Source organism: Phodopus roborovskii, unplaced genomic scaffold (genome assembly GCF_943737965.1).
Source record: "Phodopus roborovskii unplaced genomic scaffold, PHOROB, whole genome shotgun sequence".
Lineage (NCBI taxonomy): Eukaryota > Metazoa > Chordata > Mammalia > Rodentia > Cricetidae > Phodopus > Phodopus roborovskii.
The window spans coordinates 7,625,477-7,639,148 of NW_026126469.1; the positions used below are offsets into that span (position 1 = coordinate 7,625,477).

A 13,672-nucleotide genomic window follows, 5' to 3' on the forward strand; every position below is an offset into this window, starting at 1 on the left:
GTGCTTACCATCTATAGTGCATGTTGCATCTAAGTATGTCTAAAGTGCCTATGAATACAAGTATACAAATCAGCACTATAATACCAGGATTATAGAGAAAATCTTTCATAGAACATAGAGCAGAATAGACCTAGAACTGAAGTTAAGCTATACATTTTTAATATTCTTTTCGCTGATTTCAGAATGCAAGCATAGAGAAGTAGTTCTGGCTTAGTAGTATTTTAGACAGTTACTGGTATGGACAGTGTCAGGAGAACAAAACCAAAAACCTCTCTCGGTTGTGCTCATTTATAAAAGGCTGTTTGGAGATCCAAGAATGCAGGGAGACGTATTCAACTACATAAGACAGCAAGTACAGCTTAGTGAGTTTAATTATAAAGAGACTGTGCAAATATTTAATGTGATCACCAATTGTTATTAAATCCAAAAATTCCATCACAATTGTGGCAGATCTGAGTGGCAGTTTGGGGTTTTAGAAAAACGACCCTGGGCAAAAGTCACAGATGTTACTGATAAAGGGCCCAAGTCAAGCTCCTGGCCAAGCTCCAGAACTGTGGTTCAGACCACGTGTTTTCATGGCCTTGGAACCTGGATTGTAACTCATTAGTTTAATACTCATGGCAGTGAGCCCATCGGAAAGTATCAGAAAGGTGAGGGGATGGAGTGCTGGCTGCTGTGGGCCTGCCTCTCCTGGGGCATCACCCACCACGCATTTGAAGATGGCCCCGGTGCTGCCCTCACAGCCCTGAGTGCAGGATGAGGGATATGTGGCTCATGGTATTTGGGTTCCATGCCAGTGAGGCATAACAAACCTCAGGCAGGGCTCACCGGATGCCCCCCAGGCCATTCCAGGCCAGCAGCATGACCCTCCCCAGGTTGTGGCTGCTCCCACCTGCCCTCCCCTGAACCTGCTGATCCTTCTTAGTTTGTCTTCACATTCACTAAGTGGGGATCTCTGCTACACTCCCATCTAGCACAGGAAGTTCTAACTAATGCTTTTCAAAGGAAGCCACATATTCTGCCTTCTGAACACTGTGGACATTTTGGGCTTCCCAGCCTAAAGAAGGTTCTAGTGATGAATCACTGGAACTCCATAACCAGTTGGGAAAGCAGGTTCATCGTGAAGTACATTGTGAAGAACCCCAAATTCAGGAGGCCCCAAGAGCATGGCAAGCCTCTCTTTCCAAAGAGTTGAGGCTAATGAGAGGGAGGGATGGATGCTGGCAGCACAAGGCCATTAGGCCACAGCACCTGCCTAGACTGCCAGGATCTGAGATGCCACCTCCCTGTGATTCTGTGACTCTCCTCGCATATGCTAAAGCTCCCAGATTTGTACTATGCTTCATAGATAGAGTTAGAGAAACAGCAGGTAATAAGATCATATGAGAACATCCAGTACATTGCAAGTTAGGAACAGAGCTTTGAAGAAATCTGCATGAGAAGGAATGACTCACTATTTTGTGTGTGTGAAAGAACACACACAATGTGTGTGGATTCCAGTGTGATAAAGTAAAGAAGTGTCACATAAAACATCTTCCTGACTCAGCAGTGAGCTACATCAACTGTTTTTGCATTTGCATAAAATTCATGCATCGTACAAAATTCTAGTCCATTTCTCATCTAAGCCATTCTAATGCTTCATACAACCAAACGAAGCAGAATTAATCAAACCTATTAGATTCATTCCTAATCCCTAAAGGACTTGTCTTTTAGCATTTCCATGCTAACTAAAACTAGTGTGGTTTTTTTTCTTAAGATGTCAGATGTGCTGCTCCTAAATATAATACCTACAAAACATAAATGCTTCTCCCTGATCTGAAGAACAATCAAGAAGGGCAGTGGATGCTGGGAAACCCACCGGGGCCAGCTCAGACATCGTAGAAACTTTCTGGGCTAGCCTAGGCCAAGTCCACCTCTCCTTCCCCTGGTTCCAAGGGCCTCCTGGGTGCTGACGTGTATCCTGTAATTCAATGTGTCCTCTTTGTGGTGAGACAAAGGTCTGAGCCCTCCTGAATCCCCACCACCCTGCTGTACAAAAGCTGGACTAGACACAAATTGAAGAGGTCTATCTCCCCTCACAGTCACAGAAGCTGTGACACGGCCATCACCAGGGGCCAAGGGGATCTCCAAGGACCTCCTAGAAGTAGCTCCTGAGGCTACTCTTGTCCTGAGCCAGGCAGGAGGAAGGGAAGGAGCGTTGCCAGCAACACTGTTAGCTGAAGAGAGCTCTCCCCCACCCCAAAACCAACAGAACAGAGGTGTCACATGGCAAGCCAAAGGGAAGCTGGGCAAGAGCCTTTGCCACAAAGGATGGGCTATGGTAAAACATGGTCACCTCTACTCTGGGGAGCTCCTCCATTTGAGCCATGATATTCTGTGGTCACCACCACTCTCAAAGGTTTCAGTGAAATTAAGGCTGGGTCACAGCTATGACACCAGATGCTACATAGAAAGCAAGATACAAAAGAAAACAATGTCCTAGTTACAAGATCATTTTAACACTAATTAGCAGACCCCTGGACTGCTATGGTTAGTAATAGGGCTTGGAAAATGCCAAGAGTATTGGAAAAGGACACAACAAATTAAAGTCCCAGAGCTCAGGGTGGATCTGGGCCGCAGTTCCCAGCTGACTACACAGTGGTTTCCATGGTTTCGATCACTTCCAGGTCAGACTGCGATGGGGAGAGAAGGGTGCACTCATCGGGTTCCCAGCTGCTCTCAGGGCTGTAATCTTCCTCAGAACTCAGTTCCGCCCCTTCTTCTGTGTCCTCATCACAGGATTCCACATAGTGAGCCCCAACTGCGTTGATCCCCGAGTCCTCAGAACTGGAAGGGGAGGAGCAGTGATCCAGTTTTGGAGTGTCATTCTCTTTAGAAAGTAAGGCATCATGTGCAGAGACCTCCTCAGGACTCATCTTCTGGGAATGGGGCGCTGGTTGCTTCTGCACATAGCACATCTTCCCATTGATACATTTAACCTGATAGTTGTCAATGAAGAGATCAGAAATCATACAGTACCTTGGCGAGTCAGGGGGAAGCGGAGGCTGGAAGACAGACGCAAATTTCAAAAAGTGTTCAGTGAGCGACACTGAGATCTGAATGGTGTTGGTGGGCTCTCGAGGCCTTGCAGGGATCTCCGTGCTTGGGAGCTGCTCCACGGGGGTCATAGGCTGATATACATATTTGCCTGTGGAACACACAAGACACAGCTGAAATCTAAGACCACTGCACAAACTGTATTAGCATCGCTACAGCATCTAGATCAAAAGGGCTGATGACATCATCACTTGGCACTGTCATATCTACTTCAGATTGAGTGTGTCATACAAGAATGTGTCTTGCAATTCCCATGCAAGAAACCCAAAATACATTCTGAAATTTAACTTAGGAGATACTCACATTGAATGGCTATCCAGCATGTGTAGAGTCTTGGGTTCAACTACCAATACTAAGAAAAAAACATTGAGCTGCTCCCATGGGTCTGGATTGGACAGATAATCCTGTAACCCTCATCTTAAATGATTCACCCATCACAATGGACACAATGCCCAGAAATAGTATGGTACATACAGGCTGAAAAGAAAACCACACACTACAGAACTGCAACTTCATTTTTATCCCTAACAATAGGTTAATACATGTTGATAGGTTTAAAACATCTAGAGATACTTCGGTGTACCACCAAAACTATGGGGGCTTCCCTTTCTAGGTGTCTGTGTTTTGACTATGTTACTAGGGATGGAACCCTGAGGTGAGCATGTGTGCTTCCATGAGCTAGATCTGAGCCCCAGGTGACTCGTTTTAGCCAGTATTCACACACTGAGTAGATGATAGCCTAGTGGCTGTCCTGGCCACCCAGCATGGTTGGCTATAATTGATTCTGTCTAAAGACCCAAAGTGAATCAGTAGCATAAGGAGGAGGGGTCTCCCAGACACCAGTGCCACAGCCACTTCATAACCCAAACCAGACAGATGCCCATACAGGGCAGCCAAGTGGCTCTAGTTAACTCTTCCCTCTGCCCTCGGCTGCTCCTCAGAGTGAAGCCTCACAGGGAGGAGTCTTCACGTGTCCCTTCCACATACTCTCTACTTGTTTCATGCATTTAGGAAGAGTTTTTCAAGAGCCAAATGCTAATAGATTAAAATTATGCAGTTTGTAAGTCTCCAATAATGATAATGATTACACTATTACCATTATTAGAGATAGGATTTCACTATCTAGCCCTGACTGGCCTAGAACTCACTCTGTAGACTAAGCTGACCTCAAGCTCACAGTCACCCACGTCTACCTCCCCAGTGCTGGGATTAAAGGCAACTGCCACCACATCCAGCTTATAGGTCTAAAATTATTTCAGAATACAAAGCTAAAAGGGGTCCAGGAAGACATTTCATAATAAAAGCACTTGCAATGCAAACCTGATGGTCTGAATTTAGATTCCTAGAACCCATGGAAAAGCCAGGAGTCACAGCATGTGTGTGACCCCACACTCCTACAGTGAGAAGGGAGGCAGGGAGATGAGACACTCCCAGGAGCTTAAGGCCAGCTAACCTGGAGTACACAGAACAGCAGTAAACAACAAAGACCCTCCCACAAACAAGCCAGTGATGGACACCCAATGTTGTCCTCTGATCTCCACATGTGGATGGATAATGGCACACACACACACTATCATCCATCCACCCACCCACCCACCCATCCATCCATCCATCCATCATCTATTATCTATAAATCTATCATCTAACCTCTGCTGTCTATCATCTATCCTCTATCAGTCATCTCTATAAATCTATTATCTATCTTCTAATATATATCTATAAATCTATTATCAGTCATCTATCTATAAATCTATGATATATCTATCTATCTATCTATCATCTATCTGTCCTATCTATTTTAAATGCTAAAAGTGGAGAGAAGCCCTGAAAACTCTAGAGACAGAAGCCACTGCTCTGGGAAACCCTGTGTTCTTCAGATTTGGATGAGTGGATTTAGTCAGGCTGAGTTTCATCCTTTGCACACATTATGGCAGCTTTTAAGCCTTGGTGCCACTTGAATTTTGGATCAAACCATCCTTTTCTGGGGCTGTCCTGTGCACAGCAGGAAGGCTAGCCTGGTCTCTGCCATTCATTCATTCATTCATTCAATATCAGAACAGGTCTGATGGGAGATGTCATTCTGTAAATATGTTTCTCATACTGGTTAATGAATAAAGCACTGTTGGCCAATAGGAAAGCAAGATAGGCAGGACTAGGAGACAAGGAGGATTCGAGGAAGTGGTAGGGAGGAGTTAGCATGGAGAGACTGGGGAGAGCAGACGCCGGCCTCACTCTCCAATAAGATGAGACCACATGGAAATACTTTGATTAATAGAAATTGGTTAATAATTAAGACAAAGCTAGCTGACAAGAAATTAGACTGGCCAACATCATTATATCAAATACAGAGTCTCTGTGTGTTATTTGGAGCTGGCGCTGCAGTGGGTCCGGCAGCAGGAAAAGCTACTCGTAACACAGGTCCTCCCTAAACAATAAAAAAAAATCCAGATATTGTCCAATATCCCAAAGGTTAGCCCTCTTCTAGCAGAGGATCGAGTATTTATGGTATTGTAATCATTCATTGCAGGGAAGCCAGTCATGTTTTATTTCTTGGTCAGACTGGAAACCCTGAATGGAATTACCTTCACAAGGAAGGCTATCATAGGCTTCATCATGTTAAGACACGGAGGAGCAGCAGCGTGTGCAGGACGATGGCCCACTCTGTCCCCTTCCCCTCCTTTGTGGTCTACATTGTTTTTTGGTTTCTCTCCTCTTGGTTGTTCTCACTCTGGGCTCCTGTCCTCCAAAGCTCTGTTTACCCCCTTGAAGTATGAAACTCTATGAATGCTGGGCCCCCACATTCATGTATTAAAGTTCCAATTACTAATGTGACCTTCATGAGAAATAAGTAGATTCATGTGAGATGGTGAGAATGGGCCCTCCCTTCCCCTGCCACAGTGGGCTTCATATCCTTAAAGAAGATGAGCCCAGAGCCTGTTCTCTGTTCAGCTTCTGTAACCAGGATGACTGCCCTCAACTGACACTACATCAATTAAACCTTCAGCAGACTTCCCAGCCAGGCTGAAGAAATAGATATTGGTTAAGCCATCAGTCTGTGGCGAGTATGTGTGTGTGTGTGGGGGGGGGGTTGATTGTGCATGTGGTATGTGTGTGTGTGGTCAATGTATGTGATGAATGTGTGAGAGATGTGATGTGTGGGGTGTGTGTGTTGGGGGGGTGATGTGGTAATGTGGTATATGTGTCTGTGGTCTGTCAGTGTGTGTGTGTGTGTGTGTGTGTGTGTGTGTGTGTGTTGTATGTGTGAGAGATGTGATTTGTGGGATGTGTGAGTATGTGCATGTGTTGGGGTGATGTGTACATGTGGTATGTGTGTGTGGTCTGTGTGTGAGATGTGATGTGGGATGTGTGTGTGTGTGTGTGTGTGTGTGAGTGCATGGTGTGGGGGGTGTGGTATGTGTAGTGCTGTGATGTATGTGTGGTATATGTGTGTGTAGTGGGGTGTGTGTGTGTGAGTGCATGGTGTATGTGTGGGGGGGTGTGGGGTGTGGTATGTGTACCTGCTGTGATGTGTGTGTGGTATATGTGTGTGTATGGTGTTTGCGTGGTATCTGTGTTTGTGGTATGTGATGTGTGTGTGCTGTGCTATGTCTGTGATGTGATATGTGTGGAGTGTGGTACACAATGGGATGGATGTACATGCACACGAGTGGCAGGTATATATGCATGCAGAGGCAGAGACGTCTGCCATACTGCTTTGAGACAGGGTCTCTCACTGAAGCAGCAGCTCAGTGTTTCAGTTAGGCTGGCTGGCCAATGAGCTTTCAGGATCTGCCTGTCTTGACCCCTATGCTGGGATTCCAGGCACATCCAGCCATGCCCAGCTTTTCCCCATGGGTCTTGGAGGCTCAAACTCAAGTGCTCATCTTGCATAGCAAGTACTCAGCCTGTGGCATTGTACTCCAGCAGTCTGACCTGACATAACTGTACAGCAAAGGAAAAGGGACCAGCTGGGAGATGCACAGCCCTGCCCCTCATTCTGAACCAGGCCGAGTCTGTGATCTGGGAACACAGATGGCAAAGACAAAGGATGGTTAAAGAGGCTGCAGCTCCAAGACAAATTACCATATAACACTGCATTGTTAGATTTCTTTACAGAAGCAATGAATGGTTGGAGGCATGGCACAGTGGCAAATCCGCCTGCTGAACACAGGCCTCCATCTCCAGCACCACAATAAATGAGTAAAATAAATAAATAAATAAAATAAAATAAAATAAGTTAATAGGAAAGTTCTGACTTAAAGTAGAGTAGAAGGAGAGTCATGCATCTTGAAATTCCCCTTCTGGATACACACAGAGATGTTCTAGAGGCAGCGTCTTAGGAGCAGTGTCTACATACTCTGCACATGCAGTATTATTCAGGCTTTTTGCAACAGACAGATAAAAAGAAGCAGAAATGTACACCTGTAATGGAACATCCAGCATGCCAAACCAACATGGGTGTCTCTGGAGGGTACCAAGCCAAGGGAAATAAGCCAGTCACAGCAAGATGAATGGGATATTCCACACATGTGAGGTGCCTGGAGCAGTTGAATTCATACAGATGGAAAGCGGAATACATTTCCTGGGGACAGGGCACGAGAAGGGGCTATAGCAAGTAACTTCAGTTGAAAGGATGCAAAGTGGTGTGAAGATGGATGGTGGTGGCAGCTGTTCAATATGAATGCCACTCAACATATAAACGAAAAAGTATTCAATGACACCCATCACTGGGGACCCACAAATCAATGACAAGAATCAGAATGGCTGTTATCAAAGGAGAAAAACAGCCAACACTGGTCAGGATGTCAAAAAAGCGGGACTTTCCCACACCCCTAAGAGAAATGAAAATTAAAACAATCATTACAAAGACCACATGAAGGTTACTCGGCTGAAACAAAGGATGGCCTTTCCTTTACAACATGTGTAAAGTGGACATGTCTGTGCAAGAATGCATGCTCAGTTTGTGTGAGAGCCTGGAGGGGAGCCTGGGTTCAAACTCTAGCAAGCAACAACAAAATCCAACTATAAATGAACTTCCTTTCTGTGCTTTCGTTGTTTGGTTTTCAGGTTTTTGAGAAAGGGTTGAACTGTATAGCCCTGTCTGGCCCGGGCTACATAGACCAGATTAGCCTCAAACTCACAGAAATGCCCGTGCCTACCTCTGCCTCCCGAGAGCTGGCATTAAAGGTGTACAGCACCACGCCTGGCAGAAATGAACTTCTACATGAGGCACAATGTCATTGCTGGCTGCACACATCCAATGGGCTAGAGATCAGTGAGTGGAGAGATGGTTGCACCTACATGCTGACTGCAGCATGATTCACGACAGCCAAGACATGGAAACTGGTCAAGCAACGGCAGGCCGATGGAGGAAGAGTGACTTATATTTCCAGAATATTACTAGCAGTAGCAGAAAACTGGAAAGTATGGAGGGTAGACAGAGGATAGCTAATGAGTGCTGTTGGGTAGCAGCAATTTCTGATGTTCGAGGTACAATAACTACAGTTGACAATCACTGACTATTTCAAAATAGCTAATGGAATTCTCAGACAAAAAAACATGTCAGAAGTGACAGATACGTCAGTCACTCTAATCTGATTAGCACACTGAAATGTCACACTGCACTACATAAATTTAAAATAGATTTAAAGGCTGGCCAGAAAACAAAGATAATTTTCTTAGTTATTTTTAAAGAGCAAAACTAATAACCCTTTAAAATAATGAAGCTAAGTAAAACATGGAACACAATTAAACACACAAAAAAAGCAACAGTGACCAACAGGTGGAAAATGCATTTCAGACATCTCATTTTTTCGACAGGAATCTCCTTCAACATTTTCAGCCATGTCTCAGAGATCAGTCAGAACAACTATCTCCCATGATCCTTTGGAAGTCTCCATCTGACTTGGGCCATAATAACACTGTGGACACTTGTCTCACAACACCTCAACAAGACACTTAGACCTGCACAGAGATTTATGTTACCTTGTATCACACTGTCAGATGTGCTTATGTATAAGATAGTCAGTCGGTGGATGGTCTAGAGCAAGGTGAAGCCTCCTTGTGCTTATGTATAAGATAGTCAGTCGGTGGATGGTCTAGAGCAAGGTGAAGCCTCCTTCTCGGGCCCATTGAGAGCTCGTGCAGGCTGTCAGTGGACCTCACACTTCATCCGACACCCCAAGTGTAGCACAGTGTGATGACACAGCAGAAACAGTTTTTTGCAGCTGTTTCTTTTTCTTTTCTTTCTCCCCCCCCCCCAAAGGGAATGAAAAACAACCAAACTCAAACAGCAAAACCAATCCAGACGGTAAGCCACATGTGTTTTCACACCCCATTACTCTGCCATATGTTCCTGGCTACATGTGTTGTTTGTTTGTTTTATAGCCATATATGTATATAAGTGATAACTTTAAAAAAATCCTCTGGAGAAAAATAAACATTTTGCTCTTACAGATAACTTTATGTGTGTTAAATGTGTGCCACCATTAACATGTGGAATACACTGATCTCAGGAATGGAGAGTCATTTTAAAATTAGCCCAAGTAAAATAGTTAGGAAGGCAAATCTGCAAAGGAAAGCCGGGTGGCCTGAGGCGGACTGCACGCCCAGCTCGGGTCCTTCCCTGTCATCAGATCACAACTGTTTACATTAGGCTGGAGGTATTCAATATTTTGAAAGAAATGCTATCTAGTAATTTCTACAGTGTGTATCAGTCACTGAGATGAGAAGTGAATCACACACTAAATGCAAATGGAAACAGCTTTACAGGAGCCTGGCTCTGCACACTGCCCATACAGTCATCTGTATCCTGGCATTTTGTCTTCTGCCCTAAGAGCACACTAAAGTTCACAGACTGCCCACTTATGTTGCAGCCCTAATTAGAAATGTAAGCAAGATTCTAGTCTTTGGTGGGTCCCATTTACTATGAAGCCAACCCTTAGTGTGACAGACCAGCAGGAGCATAGCACATCTACTCACTGAAAGAGCACTCATCAAATAGACACAGTCTACTAAGTCACAGGACACAGGAGGAAAAAATGCAGTACAATAGGCAGTGGTGTTTCTGGAAGCATCTGGATGGAGACAGAATGTAAAAAAGTAAAACCAAATAAGGACATCATAAAGCACAGGAAGATGGAGGAATGCTGAGAGACAGCAGCAGGGCTCCGGGGAGCTCCATCAAGGCTCAGGAGATGGAGGCTGAGCAGCAGCAAGCACATGACCCCACAGGGGTTTTGGAGTGAGAGTGAGGCACATCAGTGTGGAGGTCCAGACAGCAAGACTGTGTGTGGCTGGGTGGGTCCTGGAGTGCAAGACCAGGGAACCCATGTGGCTACCACAGCGAACCTCGATGACCTCAGAGAGGAAGGGCACACAGATAAGTGAACATGTGTGCTGGAGAACCAGAAGGAAAAGGGAGGGAAGAAGAGACTGTAACGGATACTGGACTGTGATGTTCTCATCTAAGATGTGGAGAGAAAGAAAACAGGAGGGCATACCCACAGGATGTGGAAGACATCCATGAGTCCCAATGCACTCTTCATATGCTCTTGGATCTCATAAAGTTAATATTCTTACATTCAGTTTTCCCCAGTGTACAAGTGGTTAAGATATTTACCTCAGCCAGGGGTTGAAAGACTAACATGAAAGTGTCTCCAAGCCTCACTTAGTGCCCAGCCCAGAGCACCGTAAGTTCACTATTTCTTGTTTATAGAAGTTTGTCACATGGTGTGTGGCCAGCCTCAGACCGCCGAGACCCTGCTGCACCCTGTGTGCAGAGCAGAGTCCTCAAGCCCACTGTCTGACTCAGCACTGTGACACCCCACTTCCTCCCCTTGTGCCCCATACCTACTTTCATGCTAATGAAATAAACCTTAATTGTGTGCCGGGCACAGGGGACATGGGACTAAAGACCAAGGTCATGACTGGCCTCTGAGTCACTGTGCATTCAACAGGTTATCTCGGGAAAAGACATAATTACAAACAATTAAGAGGGAGGAGCACAAAATGACAGGCAGGCCCAGCAAAAGCAGCCACAGGAGCTAGCTACACTTAACGCTGACTGGCCTGTGCAGCCAGGGACAACATGGGAGAGGCAGAATTCGGTGTATGTCACCTCAGGACAGAGGAAGCCTACAGTGGCTGGATTAAAGGGTGGTGGACGCCAGACAAGGCAGACCTGAGGGAGACTTGGTCACTGGAGAGCCAGTTGGAGGGAGAGGGAGAAGCAATCCCATCTGCCTTTGTCTTCCTCCACCCCTGAGTCTCTCAAGGAAGGCCACACACAAATCCACCCAGACTCCAATCGGGTGTCAGCCATGGAACTGCACCCTTCTCCAGGGTCCAACTTCAGTCTGGGGAGGGGAAAGCAGGCACACAAAGCAACTCAATAGGCTAGGCCCTTTAACAATGGACTTCTGTCATCCCCATGCTCTGGGCCACATTTCATCCCCTCTCAAGGACAGCAACCAGCAAAGCCTGCCAAAGCCAAACACTCAGGGGCTGCCCAGCTCACACAGGAATTCCCTGAATCACTAGACTCCTCCAACTGTTGAGGCTTTTATGAAGCCTATGGGGTTTACACACACACACACACACACACACACACACACACACACAAACACACAAGCAAAAACCTGGTGTGTTGGGTTCCGGGAGAGCAGAAGTACACATGCATCCCACCACAAACACAGCCATCCCCACACTGCAGCAGAGGAAAGCAATGAGCTGTGGCTACAAACTGTATACCATGTTCAGTGAAACGCAAAGAGCTAAAGAGGGCTGCACAGGAAATAGACTGGAACTGAAGGAAAGCTAGGAGCTGACTGAGGACAAGAAGGGAAGTGACACGCCACACACAAGCCCCGAGTGTGAAGGAGTGTGGGCGAGCAAGCAGCCGTGACACGAGCAGTGTTGGCACCCAGTTACTGAGAAAGAGCAAAGCTCTTCCTTGTCATCAGAGGTGAGATGCTGGGGTGACAAAACAGCCACTCGATCAGCATAACAGAGCCCTTTGAATACACACACAGCAATTCCAGTTAGAAGAGACCCCATTCGGAGTGAGTTCAGAATCATAGTGCTAAAACAGGCCGATTATGATGTGGAGTGAGTTTCTAGTTCCTTCACAGTAGCTATGCAGGGAGTTTCAGTTGCCAACTTGACACAACCTAGAACTCTTAGGGAGAAGTTTGTTTGTTTGTTTGTTTGTTTTTCAAGACAGAGTTTTTCTGTGTAGACCTGGCTGTCCTGGAACTCATTGTGTAGATCAGGCTGGCCAGTTCAACACAGAGATCCACCTGCCTCTGCCTCCTGAGTGCTGGGACTAAAGGTGCGTGCACCACCACCACTGGGCAGAAGAAAATCTTACTTAAGGAATTATCTAGATCAAGCTAGTTAACTGACCCCATCCACTATGGGTGACACCATTCCCTAGGCTGAGCACTGATTTGCATATGAGTGAAGAAAGCTAGCTGAGTGAGCAAGCAGGCAAAGCAGGCACTTTAGTTTTTCTCTGCTCTTGACTGTGGCTGTGATGTGACTAGCTGCTTGAGATCCTTCCTTGATTCCCCTGCAGTGACAGACTGTAGCCTGAAATTATAAGCCAACTAAATATTTTCCTTCCCTGAGTTGCTTTTGGTTGGGATATTTTATCACAGCAAGAGAAATGAAGCCAGAACAGTAGGCAAATAGGGGTTTTGAATAGGGCATGTCTCCCTCTTTCCATTTAGGTCCTACTTAACCTGCGGGATCGGTGGAAGAGAGTAGGGACTAGAACACAGAGTTGAGGGAGTCATTTCTGCAGGATGGGCCATTGAGGTTGGCCTTGTTTTCAGAGAACAGCCAGAAGGTAGGGCAGTTTGCAGTGAAGGGAGACACTCAGATGGGATAGAGGGAAAGAGGAATAAACGGTGAGAAAAGCTGCGTGTGTGCGCATGCGTGCGTGCAATGTTAGGAATACTAAAATTGCAGGGCTCTCTCTGTCACCAATCTTCTAAAATAATATTCCTCAATCTTACAGACATTTCTAAGACCATTCCTGCCTCCTACCTTCTCTTCAAAACCTCTCTGTAGAGAGCCTGAGTCAGCGAACTGGACAACAGATGTCTAAAACTGCTGTTTGGAAAGCCCATTTAGAAACCAATACATAAACAAATACATAGGTAAATAAATACCTCCAGTGGGGAGCAAGCTGAACTTGAGCCTGGTGATCCTGGGGTGGCGCTCTGTCACCACCAGCACAAGGCTGTAGACCTCCAGTGACATTACCCTAAGCCACTCATTCTACAGACAGATACTTTTGACAAGCTAAAGCAAGGGAAACAGGCACAAGACATCTGCCACACCTCTTTACTGATGTGGGGATGAAAAGTGCAGAAATTCTCAAGAAAAGAACACTAACTAGACGTGTGGACTCAGGAACAGAAACCTGAAGTGTCTACTTAACATGGCTCATTAGGGGCTCAGGAGGTGTGTACTGCATTTTAAATATAACTCTGTAAAGGCTACTGTTTATAGACACCATGACTGTTCATTATTCATGGGCCTCATTTCAAAACTATACAAAGTAACATAG

General features: G+C 45.7%; 1 protein-coding gene across 1 annotated transcript in view; it reads right to left on the minus strand.

Annotated features, from left to right (window-relative positions):
* Window positions 1-363: 363 nt before the first annotated feature.
* The window catches only part of CUNH3orf70 (chromosome unknown C3orf70 homolog), a 44,808-nt gene continuing 31,499 nt past the window's right edge, over window positions 364-13,672 (minus strand). Inside the window, exon 2 of the mRNA XM_051191189.1 lies at window positions 364-3,187. Coding sequence (XP_051047146.1) covers window positions 2,631-3,187 — 557 coding nt within the window. The 3' untranslated portion in view covers window positions 364-2,630. The remainder of the gene's footprint in view (window positions 3,188-13,672) is intronic.